Source organism: Diabrotica virgifera, chromosome 7 (assembly GCF_917563875.1).
Source record: "Diabrotica virgifera virgifera chromosome 7, PGI_DIABVI_V3a".
In the NCBI taxonomy this organism is placed as follows: Eukaryota; Metazoa; Arthropoda; class Insecta; order Coleoptera; family Chrysomelidae; genus Diabrotica; species Diabrotica virgifera.
This window is the reverse complement of record NC_065449.1, coordinates 227,427,893-227,445,953: the sequence shown is the minus strand read 5'-3', so window position 1 is coordinate 227,445,953 and position 18,061 is coordinate 227,427,893. Positions and strand designations below refer to the sequence as shown.

Sequence of the window (18,061 nt, the reverse complement as noted above, 5' to 3'; positions counted from 1 at the left end):
CTCGTTTACGGATTATAAATAAACTGGCTTTAATTGAAAATAATGAAAATTTAAAATTGTATAAAGAAAAACGATATTAATGTCGGTTGTGGTTGCCTACACTGTAGGGGCAAAGGAATGTCCACCATAGTAGTGATGTTGATTATAGTTACTTTCGCGGATTCGTTACAAATCGTTACTTTTGTATAAAGTAATCATTTACAGTATTCGTTACTTTGGATTACTATGATTACTTTTGTATTTGAGTACCGGTAATCATATCGAGAATCGTATTTCTCAGTAGGTAGGTATTTTGTATAGGTATTCCGATATAACAACAATCTTCACCGATCTGTTTAAGGGATAAATCGTTACTTTTGTATAAAGTAATCATTAACAGTATTCGTTACTTTGATTACTATGATTACTTTTGTTACTTTTGTATTCGAGTACCGATAATCATATCGAGAATCGTATTTCTCAGTAGGTAGGTATTTTGTATAGGTATTCTGTCACACCCTTAAACCGCTTCACACCGATAACGATATTCCATAACACTCGTAAAATACCGGTCCCGTCCGGTACACATTTAATTTCTCCTGGTTTGAGGATTATAAATAAACCTGGTTTAACGTACACGCTAACGTGTACGCAAATAAAAAAGTTAGGTACACGCTTAAACGTCATCAAATCAGTGATATCACTATTTAACGTGAACTCTGACTAATTTTTTGGTAACTTTTTGGAACACGCTAATTTGAGCCGCGTGTATGCTGTGGTAAACATCTGTAAGCATCGCATGTGTCAGAATGTGGTTACAATTTATCTAATCGCGTTTTGTTTAGACTTTAATATTAATTGGTAAAGAGTTTTCTTTATTTTTTATTTATTTAGTGTTTTTTTTTTAAAGAACTATGGAGTGTGGACAATTATTTATACTAAATTTACATTAAAGGTGCAGTAGAAATAAACAAACAATGACCCGTTAAATGCTACTAGGAGCACTCTCGAATCAAAATTTACAATATATAAACTTTGGAAATCATTATTTGGGATTTACAATGTATATACATTGTAAATTATGATTCGGGAGTGCTCCTAGTAGCATTTAACGTGTCTTGGTTTGTTTATTTCTACTGCATGTTGATTGTAAATTTTGTATAGTTCTCTTTCTTCTCAACTTCCCCATCACAAAAATATAAAGGTTTATTATGTTATACAGGGTATTTACAAAGTTATAACTAATTTTCTATGAAAATCGCAACAAGTTCAACTCACTGTATAGTATAAAGAAAAAAAACACACCACAGCATTGGTTTATAAACTGGTATAATTAACTTAAAATTAAAAATTATTTTAACAGTGTTTTGTACTAAATATTTATTTTGCCTACCTGAATATATATATACAGGGTGATTGATTAGTAGGGTAAAGCTCAATAGATCCGCTATAGTAATAGATAGCAATAAAAGTTAAAAACAAATATTTTAGCCACCTTTGAGCTTCACATTACAAAATTATTAGAATGTTACAGGGTGTTCGATAACACAGTGGCAGACCAAACATATGTTTTTTTAAATGGAACACCCTATATTTTATTTTAAATTCGAAATCCTGTTAACTTCTCCATTACAAAAATATAAAGGTTTGTTATGTTATACAGGGTATTTACAAAGTTATAACAAATTTTATATGAAAATCGTAACAAGTTCAACTCCCTGTATAATAAAAAATAAACAAAACAGCAATGATTTATTAATGCCATATTTTTTTGCGTATTGTCAAAATTTTTAAGAATGATTGATATTGCTAATTTTCTTTATATCAAATACAGGGTGAGTCAAAACGTAAGTACATTATTTTCTCAGTAATTTTAAATGGAACACCCTGTATTTTATATCACTATTGAAAAGTACTATCACCGTACTTTAATTTTTAGATAACATTCCCTACGTCTAAATTTATTAGTTTTCGAGATATTTTCATTTTTCAGAGCAAATTATTTTAGGCGTCTAAATTTTTCTAAATTTTAAGTAAGCCATGACTGAATTGACAATTGACGACTGATTATCAATCCGGTAATCAATGTAACAATGTAGCAAATAAAGAAATAAAAATAATTTATTAGTAATACATTTTACAAAAAAAAACACAACCACAACATGCAACATTTTTGAAACAATTAAAAACTACTTTTTTATGTAAATGTAACAAATAAAGAAAGAACATTAGTAATAAATTTTACAAAAAAAAACACACAAACACAAAATACAACATTTTGTGAAGACAATTAAACACTACTTTTGTATGTAAATGTAACAATGTAACAAATAAAGAACGAAAAATAATTTATCAGTATGTAATACATTTTGCAAAAAAACATGTTTGAAAAAATTAGAAGCTACTTTGCGATTTTCATAGAAAATTGGTTATAACTTTGTAAATACCCTGTATAACATAATAAACCTTTATATTTTTGTGATGAGGAAGTTAAGAAGAAAAAGAACTATACAAATAATGATTTCTAAAGTTTATATATTGTAAATTTTGATTCGAGAGTGCTCCTAGTAGCATTTAACGGGTCCTTGTTTGTTTATTTCTACTGCACCTTGAATGTAAATTTAGTATAAATAATGTCTACACTCCGTAGTTAATTAAAAAAAAACACTAAACAAATAAAAAATAAGAAAACTCTTTAAATTAATATTAAAGTGTAAACAAAACGCGATTAGATAAATTGTAACCACATTCTGACACTCGCGATGCTTACAGATGTTTACCACAGCATACACGCGGCTCAAATTAGCGTGTACCAAAAAGTTACCAAAAAATTAGTCAGAGTGCACGCTAAATAGGGATATCACTGATTTGATGACGTTTAAGCGTGTACCTAACTTTTTTATTTGCGTACACGTTAGCGTGTACCTAGACACAGCGGACTTTTAATTAAGTTAAACCAGGTTTATTCATAATCCTCAAACCAGGAGAAATTAAATGTGTTAAGTTAAAAGTGAAAATGATTCTGGCCATGGTGTATATAGTGATGTTGAAAAAGTAACTATTCGTTACAAAGTACTCGTTACTTAAGAATACCGAAAGTAACGATTACTATGCAGAGAGGCAAATCGTTACTTTGATTACTCTGATTACTTCGTTACTTTGTACCAATCGTATCAGAGCGGGTAACGACTATTGTATCTACAACCAGTACACTTGATTACTTTCTATAAAAAAAATACCAATCGTATCCCAGCGAGTAACGGACGGGACCGGTATTTTACGAGTGTTATGAAATATCGTTATCGGTATGAAGCGTTTTAAGGGTGTGACAGAATACCTATACAAAATACCTACCTACTGAGAAATACGATTCTCGATATGATTATCGGTACTCGAATACAAAAGTAATCATAGTAATCAAAGTAACGAATACTGTTAATGATTACTTTATACAAAAGTAACGATTTATCCCTTAAACAGATCGGTGAAGGTCGTTGTTATATCGGAATACCTATACAAAATACCTACCTACTGAGAAATACGATTCTCGATATGATTACCGGTACTCAAATACAAAAGTAATCATAGTAATCCAAAGTAACAAATACTGTAAATGATTACTTTATACAAAAGTAACGATTTGTAACGAATCCTCGAAAGTAACTATAATCAACATCACTACTATGGTGGACATTCCTTTGCCCCTACAGTGTAGGCAACCACAACCGACATGAATATCGTTTTTCTTTATAAAATTTTAAATTTTCATTATTTTCAATTAAAGGCAGTTTATTTATAATCCGCAAACAAGAAGCAATTAGGCGATATGGTTATTTAGCAATTTTAGGGCTTTTTATACCCAGAAAATTAAAATTTATTCTTAGCGCTGCGCCGAAATCTCAACTTTTTATTTGGTTATATCTCGAAAACGGAAAATCCGCAAATGAAATTTCGAATGGAGGGATTATCCTCAAATCAGGAGGAATTATTTTAGATATGGTGGATAATACTTTTGCTAATACAGTTTAGGCCCACCAAAATAGAAATCTTTTTTCTTCGGAAAATTCTTAATTTTTATGATTTTTAGTTAAAAGTTAAAAATTTTAGTTTAGTAAAAAGGTACATTCAGAATCCTCAAACGAGGAGGAATTAAAAGATATGATTATTTAGTGGTTTTACAGCTTTTGATATCTACAAAAAGGAAATAAACACTTTGGTGCGGCGCCGAAAATTTTTATTTTTTTATAACTCGAAAACGGAAAATCCGCAAATGAAATTTCGAATGGAGGGATTTTCTTAAGTCAGAAGCAATAATTTTAAATATACATTACAATACAGATAATACTTTTGCAAATACAGTTTAGGACCACCAAAATGGAAAATTTTTTTCTTCGGAAAATTTTTAAGTTTTATGATTTTTAGTTTAAACCAGGTCTATTGGTAATCCTCAAACCACGAGAAATTAAATAATATAGTTATTGTTATTTTTACAGCTTTTTATAAATATCCCGATAATGGAAATATATACTTTGGCCAAAGAATACATATCTCTCACAAGAACCGACACGGACGGCGATTCTTTTGTTGTTAGCATGTACTTAATTTTAGTATCGAGTTGGCAAGTGTACACGCGAGTACACTGAGAAAAGTCTCGCACATTTCTGGCGTGTATCAATAAAATTTTAGTTGCACCGAGAGAAAGGTTGCATGCAGGGCCGGCTTTTGTTGACATTCTTAATATGGTGGAATTATTTTTGATTTACAAAAGGTTGCAAATACAACACAAAGTAATGGTGAGAATTATATTGATTAAAACCATGGATAAAATACCTTTTTATCCTGATTTTAGCATTGAAAGACCAATAATAAAATATATTATAGTGGCGTGACATTCACTAATTATTCTTTTTGACTTATATTGATACAACGATACAAAATATAATTTGTTGTTTTCACCAATTTTGAAAAAGTGTGAACAAGTTGGTGAGAATTTGAACGACTTGGTGTGACCTAATAGGCTGTCTGTCCGTCCGACCGCGAATATAACTCCTTCAGTCACTATACCAGGTAGAATGACAAATGAGGTGTCAAATGAAAGCTTATAATCCATGGATGGTACTCAAGGTGAGACATTTGACCTAGACTGTCTGTCCGTCCGACCGGAAATGTAACTCCTCCGTCACTATACCAGGTAGAATCACAAATGAGGTGTCGAATGAAAGCTCATAATACATGGATGGTACTAAAGGTGGGAAATTTGACCTAGGACTTCCGGTTTTAGAAATGCGACCGGAAGTACTCTTTTAAAGTCACCGCAATAGCACAAGTGATATATTATTCGACGCGCATTCGCAAGACGAGAACAAATATATACTTCTGGTTTCATGACTGTCTGTCCGTCCGACCGCGAATACAACTCCTCAGTTACTAATACAGATAGAATGACAAATGAGGTGTCGAATGAAAGCTTATAACCCATGGATGGTATTAAAGATGAGAAATTTGACATCGGACTTCGGTTTTAGAGTTACAACTGTAGGTACTGCTTTAAAGTCACTCAAAATATGATATGAATGTAAAACAAGATGACAAAATTAGTAAAATCGTAGATCAATCGAAGCAAAGTTACACGAAGAGTTCCAATATCGACTTCCAGTTCTACTTTCGATTACTTTGGGTGAAAACCTAGGACCAATTACTTGTTTGTCGAGGTATTTCCTAATTCATTATATTCGTTATTTCGTAAAATAATCGAAAAATAACAGCCGTTGTAACCGTCACGGAATCCAATTCTTTTTGAATGACAAATGTTCGTGATCAACAACAAGAAACTGTATGTTAAAATCGAATGTCAATATTTTCAATTTTTATTGTCTTGGAAACCAGCCAAAACATTCCAGCCAAAACCAGCCAGTACATTCTTTAAAGTCGAATATCGGGGTAAATAAATAAAAAACCAATAAGTATTGTACTATTTTATTTCTATAAATATAAAGATGTAATAACTGAAAAAATATATATAGTATACCATGATACTATAAATAAAGAGATAGTATTTTCCCGTAGCTCAAATACGTCCGAGTTCACGCATTGAATACGTAACTGGAGACCGGAAGTTGAATTTGAATTCTTGTTAAAGTTAAATAGAATTTGTATGCATTATGTGATGAAATTATTCAATTAGCAAAATAACATTAAACTTCAATGTATTCGAAAAGAATTTAGTGTCGAGATTCCAGTCAAAATAACTGTCAAAGATAAAATATAAAATACAACCGCGAACAATTCAAAGTAATCGGATATTACGAATGATTACGAACCATTACGAACTTGCCGGTCTCCAGTTACATCACGACTTCCGGATGTGCAATATATTATCTTGTTATTTATAGTATCATGTAGTATACAATAAAAACTAATAAGCAATCGAGAAAAGAGAAAAAGTAATTTTTTTAATTAATATATTAATTAATATATATATGGAAACGTTTTGATCATTATGGTCAGCTTATATTCCATATGAAAGCAGCCTTTAGCTTTTTTTGTTGGAACGCAAGTATAATCAAGAGAATGTAAACCTATGATGAAGAGTGTATTGTCAATTATTATCAAGCATTAACTTGAATGTTGAAACAATTTCAAGTGATATTGGATCAAACTTTTTGAATTAGCTAAATTATATAATGTTACTCCTGAAAATCCTGAATTTCAAGTAGTCAGTCATAAATTGTTTTATATATTTGACCTAAGTTATTGTTTTATACAAACTACAGAAACAATTTAATGAAACATAGTTTATTAAATTTAATTTAGGTTTGCTGATAAAAGTACTTTATGGAAGTTTTTGTGAGTATTGGATTCTCAACTTTTTAAACACAGCACGTGGCTTGTGGAATGAACACATATAAAATATGACTTTGTGCTCTTCCTGCAGATGCATTTGGTACAGTAGAGGTCAAAGAAAGGTTAGAGAATTTGTATGATATTTTAGATTCAAATTCTTTGTGAAATCCCAATAAATACAAAATTAATTTTTTATACGATAGTTCATGAAAAAGCTTAAAATAATTAATTCACATAATCAAGATATCTCAAAAAGAATTAAATTGTATAAATGTTGGAAAATAACAATTAATAGTTGTAGGCTATATAAGAAAATATATATAGAAAATAAGTCTATACAAAATATTATGAGCTACAAACTGATACAAAAACAAAATACTAACGCCAAGCCAAGCCAAACAAACAACTGTGACAACAAACGCCGATCCTGTACAAGACAAATGTCACCAAAATTATTTACTATTCATACAAATTGAGAAATGGCCGATCTGGCACATGCGCATAAAAATTTAGTTCATAGATAATCCGTTTGTGTCGGTTCTTGGGAGATATGTATTCTTTGCTTTGGCGCTGTCCCGAGAAATTTCATTTTGATATAAATTGAAAATGGAATATCCGCAAATGAAATTTCGAAGGAGGGATTACCTTTAAGTCAGGAGGAGTTATTTTGACTATGGTACATACTACTTTTAGCGTTACAGTTTAGGTTTACCAAAAGTGAAAATTATTCTGGCATTCCTTTGCCCCTACAGTATAGGCAACCAACATTAATATCGTTTTTCCTTTATAACATTTTCAATTTTCACAATTTTCAATTAAAACCAGTTTATTCATAATCCGCAAACGAGGTGCAATTAGGTGATATGGTTATTTAGTGACTTTATTGCATTTTATACCCTGAAAATCGACATTTATTTTTAGCGCTGCGCCGAAATCTCCACTTTTGATTTGCTTATATCTCGAAAACGGAAAATCCGCAAATGAAATTTTGAATGGTTCAATTATCCGCAAACGAGGTGCAATTATTTTAGCTATGGTAGAAGTCAAAATAACGACTTTGAAAAAACCGTTTCGCTAACTTTATGACGCTCGTCACTTCACCGGCTGGGAGGGTTGACAATGACAATTGACATGGAGAAAAAATTCCTCCAATTCTTGTTCTGTTCTGCCCATGCAGTTATCCAGCCAAATTGTTATAGGTTTGTTCCAGCACGACCGAGAACCGTTACGAAACGGTAACGCTCCTGCGCAGTAAACAAAATCCGTTCCAACAAAAATATGATCGTCATCGGATCGTCCTTCCCACTGTTCCAACAAGAATTGTGATCTTTTAGTGACGGTTTCGTGATGATCATTTCAGTAATCGGGAAATAGGGTTTTTCATTGATTGTCATTTGTTTCGAGCTTTTGTCATGTGTCACATAATATTAATATATCTACGGCATACGTCTTTAGCTTTTATCATTGGATATACCAACAACAATATACATATTGATAGATAAATCAGTTATCAGTCAGGTAACCGTTCCAACATCGGTTTCCAAATTACCGTCATGGGACGATAACTGGGCGATACAATTACGAACATGCGCACAACAAACGGTACAAGTAGTTTCGTGACGGTTTCTGGACCGTCCAAAAGTTTATGTTGGAACAAACCTTATGTTTTTTAGGAAGAGTGCGTAGAAAGTAGACATTAGGGTAGGTGGGGGCAAAAGTACGCACGAGACGATAAATCATAAACTGGTCGTAAATAACAAAATAATAGATTAGGTGATGGAAACGGCATACTTGGGAATAAAATTGTCAAGCTACGGAAAAGTGGAAGAAGTACAAAAATAATTAAGTGAACATGGCGAACAACACAATCTGGAGAAACAAATACTTCACAATGGAAACGAAAAATAGGATATATAAATCAACAATAAGACCGATAATGACGTACACTCGTACACAGCGGAGACAAGAACAGATACGGCGAAAACACAAAGACTGCTGGAAACAGCAGAAATGAAAGTCTTAAGGCTGTATGACACTATGCATTTTCTTGTATCATTTCTAATATCGTTTCTGATATGTCAAAAAAATGTATAGTGTCATACACAGATACAAGAAACGATACAAGAATTTGTGTCAGGCACAGATTCTTGTACAATAACTGCGCCAATTTCTGCGCAAAGAGCAAAAACGTAAAACCTGCTGGTAAAACTTCTAAATGTCATAATGGCGGCTGAAAATGAGATCATATGATTTATGTCTTGATGAATTTATTTGTGTTTTGTAGGTATTATTTATAAATATTTTATTGATACTTAATATACCGTTTGGTATGGACTACTGTTCTATTAATAACCATATATTTAGAATAACAGAGGAAAATACAATAGTTCCAATTTGGATCAAACTGAAGATAATTATAATGCAAATATTTTAGCACAAATATCAAAACAAAATAAAAAACACAAATAATCAACAGTCAACGTAAAAATTCTAGTTATTATAACATTAAAATATTTGTTTTTAAAAGTTTATAAATTTTATAAAATCCTTAAAATCAGCTGTAGACGCAGTACTACCATACCAATGTAACGTGACAGGGCGACAAACGAAATTTCGACCAATCACGTGCCGAATTTCATACAGTTTTCGATACAAGAACTTGCATAGTGTCATACAGGGCACAAATGTACGTACAAGAAATGATACAAGAAAATGTATACAAGAAACGATATCAGAAACGATATTAGAAATGATACAAGAAAATGCATAGTGTCATACAGCCTTTAACGAAAAATAACAAACCAAACTCTAAGAGACATAGTAAAGACCGCGTCCCACCATCAAATAATTTGATCAAACTGGTTTGAGCAAACTGAAAGTGACAGTTAGTGACGTCACATCCTGAGTGTTCATTGTGGATAATAATGAAAATTTTTAATTTTAAATAAAGTACAAACAAGTTAGACCACTCAATACAAAAAATTTGATCAAACTAGACTGATAGTGAGAGCACAGATTTTTAGAATTTCAAAAAAACTGCAATTGTGACGTCACTTTGACGTACTTCTTCAAGTACCTACGTCAAGTTTGCTCAAACTGTTTGATCAAATTATTTGATGGTGAGACGCGGCCTTAAGAAGTGAGGAAATAAAAGCGAGATGTGGTATAGAAGAAATAAACATGTGGACCAAAAGAAAAAAAATCGAATGGAATCAACACATAGAAAGAATGACAAAAAATAGAATAGTACGAATAGCAAGAGACAAATCGCCAAATGGAAGAAGATCATTGGGACGACCGAGGAAAAGATGGTCAGACAATGTCAATTGAGGCTAAAAACCGAAGTAAAACAGGCATTGAGCCTATTTATAAGGGAAGAGTATATCGTATTTGCTATTGTTTTTTCTCATTTTAAGATTTGTCTATAAAATTGTACAATGTTTAATGACAATAAAGATATTTCCATTCTATTCTATTTTTGTGCGTGGAAGAGGAACAACAAAATAAACTTCCAAAAATAAATGAGTGCATGAAATTTGTAAAAACGAAACACGGAGAGGGAATTTGCTATTTTATTTCCTGATTTAATCGATCATCAAAACAAATTTTATCAATAACTCAAAATGAGTTACGAAAAATATCAAGAACTCTTATTTATTATAAAAACTGATCTACCAAAACAAAATTTAATTCTTTCCCTTTAAAAATCATACTATGCTTTCTTTGAAAACTAATACCATTATTTATTATAATGATTTCCGATAGCAACACATTGAATTCATCATCTAGTCTAACATCTGCTTACATAAAATAAAGACAACCTTGGACCGTCCATGTGTTTATTATTCCGTTGTGGAAGCGCTAACTATACACTGGACTGGGTATCGAATCGCTACACTGCACTACGGCGAGGAGAACGGCAAAAGAATTCTCTTCCGAGATATCCGGGCGTTGCGGTGTGAAGCGATGTGCTACGATTCCGTAAAGTAGGCGCTGAGCCATTTGAATACACGAAAATATTAAAATTCCGATCGTCGTAGTCCGTTCCGTAGCGGGCTGTTCCGTATAACTGGGCGCCTGCCTTTATTGTTACAGTTTTGATTTCGTATTGACTTAGTTCACGCATTATCAGAATGCGGTCAGTTCAGACCCCAGCCCGTCTTTTGTGTAATATTTTGAGGCCCGTCCGTTGAAGGTTAAAACAAAGTTCACACTTGTAGAGGTTCTTTTTCAGTGTGTAGTCTCAAATGTGTTTTCAAAGCACCTGCTTCACTAAACTGCTTAAAACAAATTTTACACTTGTGGGGCTTTTCTCCAGTGTGTACTCTCAAATGTGTTTTTAAACTACTTGCTTGCGTAAACTGCTTAAGACAAATTTCACACTTGTGAGATTTTTCTCCAGTATGCACTCTCAAATGACTTTTCAAATCTGGTGCTCGAGCAAACTGCTTAAAACAAATTTCACACTTGTGAGGTTTTTCTCCAGTGTGCACTCTCAAATGTGTTTTCAAGGTACCTGCTTCCCTAAACTGCTTAAAACAAATTTCACACTTGTGAGGCTTTTCTCCAGTGTGTACTCTCAAATGTGTTTTTAAACCACTTGCTTGCGTAAACTGCTTAAGACAAATTTCACACTTGTGAGGTTTTTCTCCAGTATGCACTCTCGAATGTACTTTCAAGTGATTTGCTTCACTAAACCGTTTAAAACAAATTTCACATTTGTAAAGTTCTCCAGTGTGTACTCTCAAATGTGCTTTTAAACTATGTGATTGGGTAAACTGCTTTAGACAAATTTCACACTTATGAGGTTTTTCTCCAGTGTGCACTCTCAAATGTATTCTCATCTTAGCTGCTTCACTAAACTTTTTAAAACAAATTTCACATTTGTATGGTTTTTCTCCAGAGTGTACTCTCAAATGTACTCTTAAATTACTTTTGTGATTAAACTGTTTAAAACAAATTTCACACTTATAAGGGGTTTCTCCAGTGTGAACTTTCGTATGAACATCCAAAGAAAGTTTATAAGTAAACTGCTTAAAACAAATTTCACACTTGTAATGTTTTTTTCCAGTGTGCACTCTCAAATGACTTTTCAAATTTTGTGCTCGAGCAAACTGCTTAAAACAAATTTCACACGTGTGAGGTTTTTCTCTAGTTCCAACTTTCATAATTTTATTTAATATTTTTCCTTCTGCATGTTCTGTACATTTTCCTTTATGATATGAGTGTAGCGTGTCCACGCTTTTCATTTTATTTTCCATTTGGTAACAATCTAAAATACAAAACAACTATAAACATTTTACTTTTAAACGCAGAAACAGACGAGCCACTCTGCAGCGCTACTGAGTGGAGCCACAGAGTGGCTTAGACAGGCGATTTTGTAGCGCCAATGATTTTGTAATGGACGCCACAACAGCGAGGATCGGTGACAGTGGCTTGCCACTTTCGCTCGTCTGGAATGGCACGTTTAATTTACATAAGAATTTACGGCTAATCATCGGAAGCTACTTTGTGGCGCCACAAAGTAGTGCTGCAGAAAGGTTCGACTGTTTCTGGCTTAACGGAAAAAATCTTGCAGAGATACTTAAACGAATATAATTACGATTATATATTCATTACGATTTAACCCATAATCTCCCCATTGTACTTTTGAGTACCACCAAACTCTGGAACCCTTTATATCCCAGGTATTAAGTTTTACTTTGAGAGTATTCTGTTAAATCTCATCTATTACAACTATTATAACAGTATCCTGTTAAATGAGATTTGAATATCACTCAAACGATTTCGTTTTAAATATGTATACAATAAGATTTGTAGGTATTCTAAAGGATCGTTGGAACAAACAACGTTTTTAGCTTATAAAAAATGATGACCGATAAAATATAAGGTGGACTTAAAAGTATTATTGGTAAGTACTGTCAAAATCTAAATGTGGTGGGAGGCTAAGGGTTCATGCCAGTTGGCAGCACTTGTTTGCACTGTTTTTGACAATTCGCAATTAAAGTTATTAATTTATTAAGGTTAAATGTACATATAATAGATTTGAATCTATTATATATTTTAAAGTAGAAGACTTTAAAATGATATCGTCAATATTTATGAGTTGCGTTCCTGGGACGACTTTACTAAAAGATAGTTCATTCGATTACATGAAATCTGTATTCTTCTTTCAGTATGGGTAACCACATCCTACCGCATTCTACCGAGGAATTTGCGACACAATTGGTTTCATTTAGCATAATTAGAGCCGCTTCTTTGATTTTTCTCTTTTTACTATCTGATTATTTTAGGACTATACTTGAATTTCTCCATTGAACTCTATGTTCATTATCCCATGCGTGTTGACATATTTGAGATCTATCGAATTCTCTATTTTTAATATAAGACTGATGTTCACTTACTCTAACGTTTAATGGTCTTGATGTTTCACCTAAATAAAATTGTTCGCATTCACAAGGTATTTTATAAATGCAATTCTTTGTTCTTTCTTGTTCATTGAAACTAATATCATTTCTAAACAAAATTTAAAACCCACAGTATGGTGGAGATATGTAGATGATGTGTTTTGAATATGGCCTCATAGATCAGAATTGTTGGATACATTCCTTAATATTATAAACGATCAAGAAGAGACAGTAAAATTTACAATGGAAAAGAAATACAATAGTCCATGTGGTGAGACCGCTCCCGTCTAGAAAAATTTCTGATTCGGTTTCTTTGTGGATTCCTATTCCTTTGTTTCCTTTAAACAAATCTGAAGGGTGCCGGGCGAAATTTTTGGGCAGAAATTGTTTAAACAATTGTTTTAAACAAATACAAAAGATCACGTTTTTTTGCTCTGGAACATATATTTCTAGGTTTTTTGGGTCATTTTAAACAAGAAAGGTATCTTGTAATTTTTCTTAAAAATTGATAGTTTTCGAGTTATAGGCGATTTAACATCTGAAAAATGCGAAAATACGCATTTTCGAGGCCTAAAAACTCATATTTAAATTAGTATTTTTGAGGTTGCCAGATACTTAAATTGAAGTTTGAACATTTAGCTTCAAGATTCTGAAGAGTGATTGCGTCTATCCTTAACGTAAACCGTTGTTTTTTAATTGTTAAATATGCATGTCTATTCGATTTTTTTGCCGGTGCTGCGGTGCTTCAAAAATCTCCTATTTTCTTCCGAAAAATATTTTTTCTAGATTCTTTGGGACTTTCTAAATAAAATAAGTTTCTTGACATTTTTCTCAAAAAGTTAACAGTTTTAAAGTTATGATCGATTTAAAATCCAAAAAAGCGTTTTTTGGCATTTTTCGGATTTTAAATCGCTTTTAACTTTAAAATTATTAACTTTTGAGAAAAATGTCAAGAAACTTATTTTATTTAGAATATCCCAAAGAATCTAGAAAAAATAATTTTCGGAGGAAAATAGGAGATTTTTTAAATAAAGCTTGCCGCACCGGCAAAAAAATCGGATAAACACGCATATTTAACAATTAATAAACAACGGGTATATATTAAAGTAAGACGCGATCACTCTTCAGAATTTTGAAGTTGAATGTTTAATATTTAATTTAGGTATCTGGCAACCTCAAAAATACTAATTTAAATATGTGTTTTTAAGCGTCGAAAATGCGTATTTTCGTATTTTTCAGATTTTAAATCGCCTATAACTCGAAAACTATCAATTTTTAAGAAAAATTACAAGATGCCTTTCTTGTTTAAAATGACCCAAAAAAACTAAAAATACATGTTCCAGAGCAAAAAAACGTGATCTTTTGTATTTGTTTAAAAAAATTGTTTAAACTATTTCTGGCCAAAAATTCCGCCCGGCACCCTTCAGATTTGTTTAAAGGGGACATTTTTGAATAGGAATCCACAAAAAAACGAATCAGAATTTTTTCCAGACGGGTGGGTTCACCACATGGACTACAATAACACTTTACCTTTCCTCGATATTTTAGTCTCAAAGAAGGATACTGGATATGAGTATAGAAAGCCAACACACACCAACAGATATCTCAATTACAAATCAAATCACAACATCAACGTTAAAAAGTAAATCATTAAATCCTTATTAGTCCATGTGGTGAGACCACTCCCGTCTGGAAAAATTTCTGATTCGGTTTCTTTGTGGATTCCTATTCAAAAATGTCCCCTTTAAACAAATCTGAAGGGTGCCGGCCGGAATTTTTGGGCAGAAATTGTTTAAACAATTTTTTTAAACAAATACAAATGCTCACGTTTTTTGCTCCGGAACATATATTTTTAAGTTTTGTGGGTCATTCTAAACAAGAAAGGTATTCTAAAGAAAAATGCGAAAATACGCATTTTCGAGGCTTAAAAACTCATATTTAAATTAATATTTTTGAGGTTCCCAGATACTTAATTTGAAGATTAAACATTCAGCTTCAAGATTCTGAAGAGTGATCGCGTCTAACCTTAATTTAAACCGTTGTTTTGTAATTGTTCAATTATGCATGTCCATCCGATTTTTTTACCGGTGCGGCGCGCTCTATTTCAAAAATCTCCTCTTTTCCTCCGAAAAATATTTTTTCTAAATTCTTTGGAACATTTTAAATAAAATAAGTTCAGCTATCTATTTCCAAATCAAATCTTCTCTTGGGGTAATAATATTCATTATTACTTTTTTCTTGTAATCACAGTTCAACATCTAACAGCTTTTTCTAATATTTTTTCTATCTAATCTAACCTCCAATGTCAAAGCATGTGTTCTGATATTTTAGTTTTAAATATATCTTTTTAATTTACATATATGCTTTTAGTAATCAAATTATTTAACTATTCCGTCACTATTAATTTTATGTTGTTCCTTTGCCAATGACTACTCTTTACGATTATTTGGCAATGGCTCGTTTTTGGTTTTCTTCTTGATGGTTGATATGTGTTTTACTCTTCTAGTTTTTGGGAATAACTCAACTTTTCTCCCTTCGGGAGCCTCAAGCCATCTACATCACCGGTGATGCTACTCATAAGGCAGGACTTCATGAATACATCGCAACTAGACTGCAGCGACCAACACCACCAGTAAACTAGAGCTGCACTGTCCTGAGGCCGTCCATTTAACCCAGGTCAAGAGAAGTCAACAGCTGTACCATTCGACATCAAGAAGTTACCATCGAGCCGAATAACAAAAGCCATAAGTATAATCCAGAATTGTTAGTTTTTGCAAAAATTTGAATATACAGTAGAACCCCGATTATCCGTGCTCCTCGGGACCGGACGTGGCACGGATAATCCGAATATTTATTTCTTATGTAGAATACATATGTACCTACCATAAAAAGATAACAAAAATTTTTCATTATGAGTCTCCCTCTCTGTGTGTAGAGTTTCCGTCGAGTGATTTACGGTGACGCTACTTTGATAAAACCTCAAAAATTCAATTTGAGTAATAGAAAATCATAGCACGGATAATCCGTAGCCCGGATAATCCACACACGGATAATCAGGGTTCTACTGTATTTGTTAATGTACATAAAAGTCATATTTTTATTATATCTTTATTGAACAATAAACATGATTAGTTAAAAATATTGTTTTGTTTGCTTCCATTCTAAATTTTCATAGTTCATTTCTAAGATTAGGACAAGACGAACACACACCTGAGAGACTGAGCTAAGCAAGGGTGTAGCGATGGCTATCTTGGATGATTGAGATAATATTTTCGAATATTATTTCAAATAACTGGGGTAGTTCATCCGCCTTTTATTTTCGTTTCATAGGTATTGAGGGAGAATGTTGAAAAGGCAATATCCTAAATTGTGTCTTCTATATAGGGTGAGGCAGATAACTGGCCTATTAGAAATATCTCGAGAACTGAAGGTAACAGAATCATGAAAATTGGAATAAAGAAGTATTGAGGGATGATCTATTAAATGAAAATATTTTCATCTCTTTGCAACTTCCAGTTATACCGGCAATTGCTTATAACTTGGTTTTTTTAAATGGGACACCCTGTATATTTGTACATTTTTGAATTCTCCTCAGTATCTTCTTTCTTAAAATATGAGATTTTGTAATATTATACAGGGTATTTTAAAAGATATTTACGTTTTTTTTATTAATTTCGTAGCAAAATTCACACCCTGTATAATTGTAATACTTTGACATTAAAAACTCTGCTTACGTTCAAGTGATTTTTAATGTAGTCTATTATTGTTAAGAATCATTAGTATGGCTAATTTTGAAATTTTAGTATACAGGGTTGGTCGAAATTCGGAATGAATATTTTCTGAGTTTTCTTAAATAGAACACCCTGTATTTTAGTATTGTAATGAAATGATATTTCATAGTACTTTTTTATTTTATAAGTATTCCCTATACCTAACTGCTTTAATTTGTTATTGGTGATTCAAGCTAAACATTAATTGCAACAAAAAATACGTAAAATTGTATTAGGTTGGCCGTGAAAATATTCAATCACAAATAATTTTTCAGAAATAAATACATAATAATCCAGACTGATCCTTAAAATTACCAATAATGGTTTAGCTATCAAAATACCTACGTAGTTAAGATTGTTGGTGCGATTAACAATTAAGCACAAATTAAAGCAGTTAGGTATAGGGAATGCTTAAGAAATAAAAAAGTACCATAAAATATAATTTCATTACAATACTAAAATACAGGGTGTTCCATTTAAGAAAACTCAGAAAATACTCATTCTGAGTTTCGACCGACCCTGTATACTAAAATTAAAGATTTAGCTATACTAATGATTCTTAACAATAGCAGACTATATTAAAAATCATTTGAACGTAAGTAGAGTTTTAGTTGTCAAACTACTACAATTCTACAGGGTGTGAATATTGCTACGAAATTAATAAAAAAAACGTAATTATCTTTTAAAATATCCTGTATAACATTACAAATCCTCATATTTTAAGAAAGAAGACATCGAAGAGAATCCAAAAATGTAAAAATATACAGGGTGTCCCATTTAAAAAACCGAAGTTATAAGCAACTTCCGATATAACCGGAAGCTGCAAAGAGATGAAAATATTTTCGTTTAATAGATCATCCTTCAAAACCCCTGTGTTCTAATTTTCATGATCCTGTTGCCTCTAGTTCTCGAGATATTTCTAATAGGCCAGTTATCTGCCTCACCCTGTATACTAGTACATGTTTATCAGTATGCTTTGAATAATAATTGATAGTAATATAAAATAAATATCTTTAATATTGTCATTAGATTGTCTAAATATAAAATTCATTAAAAACCTTT

General features: G+C 32.0%; 1 protein-coding gene across 1 annotated transcript in view; it reads right to left on the bottom strand.

Annotated features, from left to right (window-relative positions):
• Window positions 1–9,375: 9,375 nt before the first annotated feature.
• Window positions 9,376–18,061, bottom strand: part of LOC126887646 (zinc finger protein 664-like) — a 66,331-nt gene continuing 57,645 nt past the window's right edge. The window contains exon 2 of the mRNA XM_050655256.1: window positions 9,376–12,094. Within this exon, the coding sequence (XP_050511213.1) occupies window positions 11,031–12,094 (1,064 nt within the window). The 3' untranslated portion in view covers window positions 9,376–11,030. The remainder of the gene's footprint in view (window positions 12,095–18,061) is intronic.